At 42.1% G+C, this 12753-nt stretch overlaps 1 protein-coding gene across 1 annotated transcript in view; it reads left to right on the forward strand.

Moving 5' to 3' along the window:
- The window catches only part of LOC106883600 (uncharacterized), a 39936-nt gene that overhangs the window by 5084 nt on the left and 22099 nt on the right, over positions 1–12753 (forward strand). Inside the window, exons 2-5 of the mRNA XM_014934685.2 lie at positions 534–612; positions 3116–3331; positions 6376–6618; positions 10258–10397. Coding sequence (XP_014790171.1) covers positions 534–612; positions 3116–3331; positions 6376–6618; positions 10258–10397 — 678 coding nt within the window. The remainder of the gene's footprint in view (positions 1–533; positions 613–3115; positions 3332–6375; positions 6619–10257; positions 10398–12753) is intronic.

The raw sequence follows: 12753 nt of genomic DNA on the forward strand, positions 1-12753 counted from the left end.
TATATATATATATATATATATATATATATATATATACATACATACACATACACATTCAGGGTTTGATGGGTAAATATATCTATGCATGTGTGCCTTTGTGTCTGTTTGTCTCTGCCCTCCCCACTACATGCTCGACAACTGCTGCTGGTCTGTTTATGTCCCTGTAACTTAGCAGTTCAGCAAAAGTGACCGATAGAAATAAGTATTAGGCTTTTAGAAAATAAGTACAGGGGTTGATACATTCGGCTAAAAATTCTTCAAGGCAGTACTCCAGTATGGCCATAGTCTAATGACCGAAAGCAGTAAAATATAATGGTATAAGATATCTTGTAGCCTTGAGATTTTGAAGAGGTAACTGTTAATGTTTTGAATGATATTGTAGGGTTGATGTTTGAGGCCAGTTCTGGTCAGTTTGAGCATAAAACAGGGAGACTATTTTGGCTGGATATGACTGGTTTAAATGTTAAAAGATTAATAACAGCAGCAACAATAACAACAATGCTAATACAATTCATGTGTTGTTGCATTCCCAGGTCTTGAAAAGAAGCCCTTTCTTTCCTGTGTCTCTGCTGCTTGTTGTTCTTCTCTGTGATGTCACTAAAGCAGAGAAAGGTAAGTGAAATCCATTCCCCTCAGTTTGCATCATACAATGACCATCGTACTGAAGAAGTACCACCACCACAGCGATCACCATCACAACAATCATTGCCATCATAATTATCATCATCATCATCGCCACCACCATCAGTGTCACTAACACTGCCACTACCACCATCACAACTGCCTCCACCACTACCACTACCACTACTTCTACAACCACTACTGCCACTACAACAATTATGACTACTACCATCATTATCATCTCCACTATTGCTGCCACCACCATGACCACCACCACCACCACCACCTCCATCACCACCACCTCCATCACCACCACCTCCATCACCACCACCTCCATCACCACCACCTCCATCACCACCACCACTACCATCATCACTGTCACAACCACCACCACCACCAGTTGCTATTTCTGTCTTTCCACCACCCTCTGGAATTAAATGTAAACATAATATATGGATGCAGACAGTTGCATATAGAAGGGCCAATTACTTGAAGTGGATGGGACTTAAAGAAGTGGGAGACCCTGGAAGCCAAGGGATGAAGTACTGAAGGCTGATCTCTAGACACTGAGCCTTACGAAGGAGATGACTAAGGGCTGAGATATCTGGTACCTTGCTGTACTCAAGAAGACCTGTCTATCATAGCAGAATCAATACTGGTGCTGGTACCACATATAAAAAGCACTGGTGATGGTTCTACATAAAAAGCAATGGTGATGGTACCACATAAAAAGCACTGGTGATGGTACCACATAAAAAGCACTGGTGATGGTACCACATAAAAAGCACTGGTGATGGTACCACATAAAAAGCATTGGTGCCACATAAAAAGCACTGGTACCACATAAAAAGCACTGGTTCCACATAAAAAGCACTGGTGCCACATAAAAAGCACTGGTGCCACATAAAAGGCACTGGTGCTGGTGCCACATAAAAAGCACTGGTGATGGTTCTACATATAAAGCACCTGGTACACTGTAAATTGGTTGGTATTAGGAAAGGCCTCCACTCACAGAAACCATGCCAGAACAAACAATGGCGCTTGGTGTGACCCACGGCCTTACTAGCTCTTGTCAAACCATCCAACTCATGCCAGCCATGGAAAGCAGATGTTAAATGATGACAATAACAACAACAACAATGATGCTGATGATAAAGGCTATTACTCATATTGCTGTTGTTTAGTGGCAAGTGGAGTGCTGATGGTAGTGGCATTAATAGTGTTGGTGATGGTGATGGTGATGGTGATGGTAATGGCAGTTTCTGTGTTTGTAGAGGTGGTGGTGATGGTGATGGTGGTTGTAGAGATGGTGATGGCAGTGATAGTAGTGGTGGTGGTGGTAGTGGTAACAGTGGGAGTGGTGATGGTGGGAGTGGTGAAGTGGGGATGATATTAGTAGTGGCTGTAGTACCAGTGGTTCGTGGAGACTCAATGGCCCAGTGGTTAGGGCAGCGGACTTGCAGTCATAGGATCGCGGTTTCGATTCCCAGACCGGGCGTTGTGAGTGTTTCTTGAACGAAAACACCTAAAACTCCACGAGACTCCGGCAGGGGATGGTGGCGAACCCTGCTGTACTCTTTCACCACAACTTTCTCTCACTCTTACTTCCTGTTTCTGTTGTGCCTGTAATTCAAAGGGTCAGCCTTGTCACACTCTGTGTCACGCTGAATATCCCCGAGAACTACGTTAAGGGTACACGTGTCTGTGGAGTGCTCAGCCACTTGCACGTTAATTTCATGAGCAGGCTGTTCTGTTTATCGGATCAACTGGAACCCTCGACGTCATAAGCGACGGAGTGCCAACAACACAGTACCAGTGGTAGTGATGGTTGTCACAGTGGCAGTAGTGCTGAATTCAAATCCTGCCAAGGTCAACTTTGCCTTTAACCCTTACGGGGGGTGGGGTTGATTAAATAAAGCATCAGTTCAGCCCATGGTTCAATATAATCAACTAACTTCCCCTACCCCAACCACCCAACCACTCCACCCACTCCAAAATTGCTGACCTTGTGCCATAAAAAAAAAATTTGAAGCAATGTTTTGTCAGGAAGGATGGCCAGCAACCGTGGTACTCTGAGACTAGTGACTGGGAGGGAAAGAGAAAGGAAGGTATCCTCAAAGCAGAGATATGCCTTGAAAGCTTTCAGAAGGGTACTATTAGAGTACCTTTACAAAATAGAACCAGTAAGGTACCCTTATAGAAGGGTATAAGTACCCGGCACGTAAAAGCACCCACTACACTCTCGGAGTGGTTGGTGTTAGGAAGGGCATCCAGCTGTAGAAACTCTGCCAAATCAGATTGGGGCCTGGCGTAGCCATCTGGTTCGCTAGTCCCCAGTCAAATCGTCCAACCCATGCTAGCATGGAAAGCGGACGTTAAACGATGATGATCATCATCATAGGGTGCCCTATTCTAAGAAAATCTTTATTTCTTGTACACCCAGCCACACCACATGATGTTGATTTGATTTATCACTTTCTCTTTTATTTCCCAGGAATACCATTTAACTTTACAGTGCCAACAACATATTCTTTGCGAGTTGAAGAAACTGAATATGGCAAAACCAGTTTGACAAACTTTATGAAATATTACGACCATGATGTGCATATGATGTCAATATGGCGTTCAAATAAAGACTATGTGTTTGAATTTCTTTTTGATTTTATTCACAATATCTTCGTTAAGGTGGAAATGATGTTAAAAACAACAAGTAAGCTTGCTTATTTTCAAAGATTTTTCTCCCCCTTATATTCTTTCTGTTTTCCTGCGTTTTTCTGTCTCTGTCTGTCTGTCACCCCTTGTCCCCACCTCACCCTTTATCTACTATCTATTATGTCCGCCCTGAAACCCTACCCAAACTCTACAGTTGTCATCTATTCTTGATCTCCATCACCACCTTCAAGCATTATGCTTGTCTGTCTGTCTCTCTCCCTCCCTTCCATACTCCTGCAACCTACCCAACTATACATCATGTCCCTCTTTCTCTCTCTCTCTCTCTCATACTTCCCCTGTCTACTATATAATGGAATGGAAGGTTTATGATACCTGTGGAATATCTCCTTCTCTCATTATAATTATTTTTGCAGTTTCAAGGAGCTGCAATGGGTCACCAATTTGTGACGTCCGTGTGAAGTGAGGTGATGAGAATGGCTCCTTAGTACATCACATGGTTGATACAATAAATATAAATAGAATAATGCATGTATGTGCCAGAAGGAAATAAGAGACACAACCGGGAAGAATGTTTAAGAGAAGATTTATTGATATGTTAACATGTGTGATTGTTTGTGCATCATGTATACAGAATAATAGACAGGCCGTCATAAGAATAAGATGTGTACGTGTGTATGTAGGTATAGACATATGCCTGTTAAGAACATATAAAGATGGCGATGAAGAAGAGACAGTGAAAGAGTCTGTAGCCATTGAAGTGAGGAGGAAGTTCATAGACACAAGAATGATAAATACCAGTTCGTAGTCAATTGTACACGATAGTTGAAAACTGTATCAAGACATTACGGCAGTGATGCAGAGCCGGTTGTGGTACATGTTGTACATGAAGTTGTGGCTGTGATGCTGCTGCCTGAGTCACTTGGTACAGGAGTTCTCGCAGGTTGTATATTCGCTGTTGATCCATGGTGCAGTAATTCACAAACAGTGCAGTGTTGTAACCCGGGTGAGTTGCTTGTTGAGTTGTGTACGTAGAGAGATTTTGACGTTAGGACGAATGTAGGTTGCCGGATGCTGTTGGACAAAGTTGATGAATCTCAACATGGCTACTGTTGTGTGGTCAGTGGCTAGACTTTAAAAGGTCTAGAACTGAAGGACCTCAAGATGAGGGAAAGCTGGGTTTTTATAAGGAGTTGTAGGCTCAAAACTGAATTGAGAACAGGCTGTCACATATCACCTTATTTAGGGTCTTCGATTGGTTATATGCTGCATATTGGTGTGATAGGGTAAGAGACAAATTGCACCAATACCAACCAATCAGAGTAGTGGACACAACGGGGTCCAAAATGCGGCCAAAAGCTAGCTGTTATCTACTACATTCGTATGTATATATAATAGAGAGGAGAGGAATTTCACTCGAGTGTATGCTACAACTGTATCATCATTACTATTCTGCTGATCTTCATCCCACCTTCTTTTACTACACTGTCAGTCATCTACTCTCTCATACCTACCCACCAATTCATTTGCATCATTTGTCACCCATCCACGGTTCACTACATCTGCCCCTCCATCCTAAAAAAACATGTCAAACTGGAGTGTGACGCATTCCTTGGGTCCATTGGATTCTGGCAAATTGTGCAACCTTTGCCAGTATATGACATGGACATTAAATGATGATGATTTTCATTTCATGTATTAAATTCTTTTTCTTTTCATTCTGCTACATGTTTCACTCATTGGATTATGGCCATACTGGGGCACTACCTTATAGGGTTTTAGACAATCAAACTGATATATAACTGACACTCCACTGGTTACAATGATGAGGGTTCCAGTAGATCCAATCAACAGACCAGCCTGTGTGTGAAATTAAGGTGCAAGTGGCTGAGCACTCCACAGACACATGTATTCTTAATGTAGTTCTCAAGGAGTTTCAGTGTGACACAGAGCACGACAGGGCTGGCCCTTTGAAATACAGGCACTATCATTTTTGTCAGCTGAATGGACTGGAGCAACATGAAATAAAGTGTCTTGCTCAAGGACACAGCGCGTTGCCGGGAATGGAATTCATGACCTTACAATCATGAGCCAAATGCCCTAACTACTAAGCTATGTGCCTTCACATGATATATATATATATATATATATATATATATGTATATCACCATCATCATTTAACGTCTGTTTTCAATGCTGGCATGGGTTGGACAGTTAGACCAGGGCTGGCAAGCTGGAAGGCTGCACTAGACTCCAGTCTGATTTAGCATGGTTTCTATGGTTGGATATCCTTTCTAACACCAACCACTCCAAGAGTGTAATGGGTGCTTTCTGTGCCACTGACATGGGTGCCATTTGTGTGACACCAGTATCTGCCATGACTGTGGTTTTACTTGTCTTGATGAGTCTTCTTCTCAAGTATGACGTAATGCCAAAGATCTCAGTCATTGCCTCCGTGAGGCCCAACACTGAAAGGAGCTTTTTACATACCACCAGCATCAGCTACTTTGCCTCTGTGAGGCCCAGTGCTTGAAAGGTGCTTTTTAAGTGCCACCAACATGGCTGTCAGTTACAAGACACCAGCGTCAGTCACTGGCTTGATGGGTCTTCTCAAGCACAGCATATCGCCAAAGTCCTTGGTCACTAGTCATTGCCTCTGTGAAGCCCAAAGTTCGAAGATCATACTTCATCCCATGTATTCTTGGTCTATCATATATATATATATATATATATATATATATATATATATATACACATACATAGGATGGTCTTTTTTCAGTTTCTGTCTAACACATTCACTCAAAAGGCTTTGGTTGGCCTAGGGCTATAAGTAGAAGGCACTTGCCCAAGGTGCAATGCAGAGGGACTGAACCCAAAACCATGCGGTTGGGAAGTAAACTTTTTCACCATGCTGCCATGTCCATACCTATCTATCTATCCATCCATCCATCCATCCATCCATCCATCTGTCCATCTCTCTCTCACTCTCCTCTCTCTCTTCTCTCTGCCTCTCTCATTGTTTTCTCCTCCCCATCACCATCATAATCATTGTGATCATTCTTCTTCATTTTTCTCTGCTTTCAGGAAGTGTGTGTGCTGTGGACTTCAATCTGACAGCTTCTCCAAAACGGTTCGACAGTGATTTCACATTGAAGAACGGCAACCTAATTGACATAGCGTCACCATCCGCCTCTCTTATGATGAATGGTGACTATGATTATACCTTCTTGGGCTCCTCGACCATCCGGGGAATTAACTGCAAAACCTGGTCAACTAAGAAACAGACAGACACTGATGAAGTGGTGTTCGCTAATGTGTCTTTTACAGGTATTTATTCAAAAAATTTTCCTTTTTTTTTGTTGTTTTTGTAGGCTGTGGTTAGGGTATTGCACTCATGAATGCATGATTGTGATTTCAATTCCCAGAACGGATAGTGCATTATGTTCTTGAGCAGAACACTTCATTTCATGTTGCTCCAATTCATTTGGATGTAAATGAGTTCCAACAACTGTGGAAATCTTAATCCTGCCACAAACTTGTGTCTTTTTCAGGATGGAAGAGATTATTGTGATCTTAGTCCCTCATGCTCTAGTCTTATGAGTCCCAGGGTTTATTAGAGACCTAAGTCTAAGTTTAGTCCCAGCTCAACTCTGATCATGCACATCCATGATCAGTGCCACCTTTAGGGTCATAATGGATGCAGATGTGCCCAAAGGAACGAGGTCCCCTTCTGCCCTCCATATGTACAGAAGAAGTCACAGAAAGGATCATAACTCATTTCATTAAGAAGTGAGTTAATGTAGATGAGATGCAGTTTGGATTTGTGCCAAGCAGGAGCATGGCTGATGCTATATTCCTAGTTAGACAACTGCAGGAGAAATATCTAGCCAAAAATAAACTTTTATACCTGGCTTTTGACAACATGAAGAAGGCCTTTGACAGAGTCCTCTGCTCCCTTATCTGGTCGATGCAGAAGCTAGGGATAGCAGAGTGGTTGGTGAGAGCTGTACAAGCCATGTACAGGGATGCTGTCAGTAAAGGGAAGATCAGCAATGAGTATAGTGATGAATTTAGGGTACAAGTAGGGGTTCACCAAGATTCAGTCCTCAGCCCCCTCTTCTTCATCATAGTCCTCCAAGCAATAACAGTAGAATTTAAGGCAGGCTGCTCCTGGGAGCTTCTCTATGCTGATGTTCTTGTTCTTATAGCTGAATCACTACCAGAACTAGAGAAGAAATTCCAGACATGGAAGCAAGGTCTAGAATCAAAGGGCCTTAGAGTTAATCTAGCAAAAACCAATGTCTTAATAAGTAAGAGAACAAACAAATCACAAATCTCTTCAAGTAGATGGCCCTGCTTGATCTTTAGAAAAAGCGTATGTAGAAACTCCATAAGATGTACTTGTAAGCTATGGACACATAAGAGATGCATCAATATCAGAGGAAAGTTGACAGGGAAAATAACTTTTGTGTGTAGAAAGTGCACAGGCACAATTAAAACTAAAAATGTACAGAAAATAGACTCCATCAAATGTCAGTGGGATAAAACTAGAAGTAGTTGATAACTTCTGTTATCTAGGGGATGCTCCAAGAGTGTAGCTGCTAGATTAAGAATAGGTTGGACAAAGTTCAGAGAGCTCCTACCTCTGTTGGTAACAAAGAGCCCCTGTATACAAACAGCCATGCTACAAGCAGTAAAACATGGGCTGCGACCACCGAGGACATGTGTAGACTTGAAAAAAATGAAGCTAGTATGCTTTGCTGGATATGTAACGTTAGTGTGCATGCATGTGTGCAATGTGTATAGGGGTACAATACTTGTGGCAACTGATAGTGAGGTGGTGGGAAAAAGTCTATAGGCTAGGTGTCCACCATGCTGGGGCGTGTGTGTTTGTGGGTTCATTTGTGTATGTTCTGGTCAAACTATTTATCAGAGTCCCAGGTATTGGTGGAGGGCCAAAGTTGGGGGATTGATGATTATATTCATAATGAGGCACACAGGTATTATAGGATGTATTTCCTTTCATGTGGGCAGGATTAAAAATTTCACTTCTGCTATTCAGGTAAATGCCTAGGTGCTGGAGCTCTTTAAAATCATTCTTTTCTCAGCCAGGCATAATCTGCACTTCCTGCTGCTATTGAAGTATGCTTTACATTTCTCTAGAATCTTCCACTTGATGCTGTACCTGGTGGTGCATTCTTTTAATGACCATACATGTTTGGCCAGGGTTGTGGTGTTATGTCTCTCTGAGATGTTGAAGGAGGAATTGTGGTTGTTAAAGCAGATTCTGAAGGGATCTTCAGTTGCTCCCACATACTTTCGCATGTTTGGCTGTCCATTTGGTCCTATTGCCATTACCTCTGCCTCATATATGACATTCTTTGTGTTACAGTGGCTGTTCAGTAGACATGCTATGTCACCCCTACATAAGCATCCTGACTCTGTCTCAGGTGAAGGCCTACCTACTAAAATCTTTTTTATTTTGGTTGCACAGCTAAAGGAATTCTCAGGGTGTGCCTATTAAATATTTTGCTGAATCTATTTGTATGGGGGAAGTGCTTGTCTACTAAGCTAAGGACAATTTTATTTATTCAGGTTTTAACACTTAAAGAGAAGGGTGGTGTGAACTAAAACACTTTCTGGTGGTACTTTCTCTTGGAAGGGTTAGGGTCTGGCATGTACCTAATTTTATTTTTGAAGCCACTGGCAGTCAGGGACTCATTGTAGTATGGGGTGGCATGGTTGGAGATTTTTGATGCTGCCACTCCATATTAGTGTCTGTTACTCTCTCATCTGTGGAGCAAAGTAGAATGAAGTGTTTTGCTCAAGAACACAATGTGCCACCCCGTCTAAGAATTGAACCTATAATCTTGTGTTCATGAGTGCAACATTCAACACTACACCACATGCCTTCATTTTATCTTTTACTTGTTTCAGTCATTTGATTGTGGCCATGCTGGGGCACCAACTTGAAATGTTTTAGTTGAACAAATCGATTGCAGGACTTTTTTTTTTAAAGACTAGTACTTATTCTATCAGTCCCTTTTGCTGAACAACTAAGTTACAGGGACAGAAATAGACCAGCATCTGAAACACACACACACATGACAGGTTTCATTTAGTTTCCGTCTATCAAATCCACTCACAAGGCTTTGGTTTGCCCAATGCTATAATAGAAAACACTTGCTCAAGGTGCCATGCAGTGGGACTGAATCTGAAACCATGTGGTTTGGAAGCAAGCTTCTTACCACATAGCCATGCTTGTGCTTAGCACCATTCGAGCGTGATCGTTGCCAGCATCACCTCACTGGTACATGTGCCAGTGGCACATGAATAACAACATTCTAGCGTGGTTATTGCCAGTGCCGCCGGACTGGCTCCTTTGAGCGTGGTCGTTGCCAGAACCACCTGACTAGCCCTCGTGCCGGTGGCACGTAAAAGCACCCAGAACACTCTCGGAGTGGTTGGTATTAGGAAGGGCATCCAGCTGTAGAAACTTTGCCAGATCAGATTGAGCCTGGCGCAACCTCTGGCTCACCAGTCCTCAGTCAAACTGGCCAACTTATGCCAGCATGGAAAGCAGACGTTAAACGATGATGATGATGATGATGATGATATATATATATTATACATATTGTATTTGTAAGTATGAGTGTATATATGTTTGTATCCTCTTATCTTGACGTTGCATGATTATGATTAATGAATATCATTCATTTCCAGTATTCTGTGAAGAACATGTCTGGCTATGGAGAAATATTACTTTGCTTGAAAGCTGGTAAATGTTGGCAATAGGAAGGGCATCTGGCTGTAGAGAATCTGTCTTATAAACTCTTTCTTAATGCATGGACATCAAATTGATGAAAAGCAGACATCAAAATGATGTTGGTGAAGCTAATGTGAAATGACCTTCATGTCTAATGATGTGTATGAATGTAATCTCAAGACTTACTTTTTATTTTGCAGACAGCACTTCATGGCATACAGTGAGCAAACTGCCTCAGGTGCTGGTTAGGTTATCCCTGGAGAGTGAGACTGTCCCCAAAACAGTTATTGACTATTCCGATTTCAATTCCATCATTTCCAACAGGAAGGATAAATTTCAGGTACCAACATACATCATTAATTTTTTCTTCCATATATGTGAGGGGAAGTAAAAAATTACCCACACTTTCGCCATAACATATCGTCATTATTGTAACACTTCCTTCTGCATGCTTATTGTTGGTACTATTGTGGTTACATGATCGAAGTTTGAGCTTCACCACACCGTTTTTCTTTCTGGCTTTACGGTGTAAGCATGTCCGCTCCACTAGCAATGTGCACCAAAGAAAAACAAAGAGCAGTGGTCCGAGAGATGGTAATGGTGAACTGGTTCACCATTACCATCTCTTGAGCTTGCTTAATCCTCTCGTCAGTGGTGGAGGTTGACGGCTGTCCTACTCCCTCTTTGTGCATCATGCCTGTCCAGCCACTTTTAAACTTCTTGGTCCCTTCATATACACCTCTGTGCAGTAGTGCACTGACCCCGTATTGTGCTAAAAGCCTCCAATGAATTTCAGCACCTGACACACCTTCCAACCAGAGAAATCAGATCACTGCTCTTTGCTCTTCTTTGATGCACATTCCTAGTGGACCAGCCAGGCTTACACTGTAAAACCTGAAAATAAAATGGTGCGATCGGGTTCAAACTTTGATCATGTGACCACAATAGTACCAACTATAAGCACGCATGCATTGAAGGCAGTGTGACAATAATAAAGATGTTATGGTGAAAGTGGATAATTATTTACTTCCCCTTGTATGTATATGTTATGGTGTGTGGCCTAGTGGTCAGGCTGTTGCAATCATGATTGCTAGATCATGGGTTTGATTCCCAGTCCAAGCAGCACATTGTATTCTTGAGCAAAACACTTCATTTCATGTTGCTCCAAGCCCCCTTTTAAACCAGGGAAATGTTGGCCCATTTGCATAGCCTGTTGGGTGGAGTCATTTGAAGGCTAAAATGATGCAAAGCACATTATGACTAGCGATGTGTAACAACATCTGATAGCCTGGTCAGTCATATGATCATGTAATATACACATGAGTGTGTGTGTGTGTGTGTGTGTGTACATAATATAAGGCATGGCTATGTGGTTTAAACCTGCTTCCCAACCATGTGGTCCTGGGTTCAGTCCTACTGTACAGCATCTTGGGCAGGTGTCTTCCACTACAGTTCTGGGTTGATCAAAGCCTTGTGAGTAGATTTGGTAGGTGGAATCTGAAAGAAGTCTTTTGTATATATGAGTGTGTGTATCCTTGAAATCGTAGTCATGGTTGTTGCCAGTGTCATGTAAATGGCACCCATACTGGTGGCACGTAAAAGGCACCCACTACACTCTTGGAGTGGTTGGTGTTAGGAAGGGCATCCAGCCATAGAGGCCATGCCAAATCAGACTGGAACCTGGTGCAGCTCTCCAGCTTACCAGTCCCAATCAAACCATCTAAATCATGCCAGTATGGAAAACAGATGTTAATTGATGATGATAGTGATGTATGTATGTATGTATGTACGTGTACATTTTACACATTTTTTGTACATCACCACCGTTTTCTGTCTTTTTATTGTTGTAAATACTATTGTGGTCCTTGTGGCCAATAAAGAAACAATTATTATTTTTATTATTAAGGTAGAAAGCAGGCAAAATCGTTAGCTTTTCAGACAATGGTGGGCATCATTTCATCCATCTTTACATTCAAAGGTGAAATGCTGCTAAGGTCAACATTGCCTTTCATCCTTTTGGAGTTGATAAAAAGAGTACCAGCCAAGTATTGGGACCACCAACACATCCTTCCTCCAAATTTCAGGCCTTGTGTCTATGGCAGAAAGGATTTTCATTATTTTTATTAATGTTGCAAGCTGGCAGAACCATTAGCACACCAGGCAAAATGCTTAGCAGCATTTTGCCCATCTTCATGTCCTGAGTTCAAATTCCACTGGGGTCAACTTTTCCTTCAGGGTTGATAAAATAAGTACCAGTTGAGCACTGGAGGTTGAAGTAATTAACGTATCTCCTTCTCTGAAATTGCTTGCCTTGTGCCAAAATTTGAAACCATTATTATTGAGAAGGCGGTAAGCTGGCAGAATCATTAGCATTCTAGATAAAATGGTGAGTGGCATTTTGCTTTGGCTGCTGATGAAATAAGTACCAGTTATGCACTGGGGTTGATGTAATCAGCTTGCCCCCAACCCCCAAAAAATTTCAGGCATTGTGTCTATAGTAGAAAGGAATAATTATTAAGGCGATGCGCTGGCAGAATGATTAGCATGCTGGACAAAATACTTAGCGGCATTTTGTCTGTCTTTATACTCAAAGTTCAAATTTTGCTGAGGTCAACTTTGCCTTTCAGCCTTTCGGTTTTGATGACATTAGTACCAGCTAAGCATTAGTGGGGATGTAACCAACTAACCCCCCCCCC

The sequence above is a fragment of the Octopus bimaculoides genome, chromosome 23 (genome assembly GCF_001194135.2).
Source record: "Octopus bimaculoides isolate UCB-OBI-ISO-001 chromosome 23, ASM119413v2, whole genome shotgun sequence".
Lineage (NCBI taxonomy): Eukaryota > Metazoa > Mollusca > Cephalopoda > Octopoda > Octopodidae > Octopus > Octopus bimaculoides.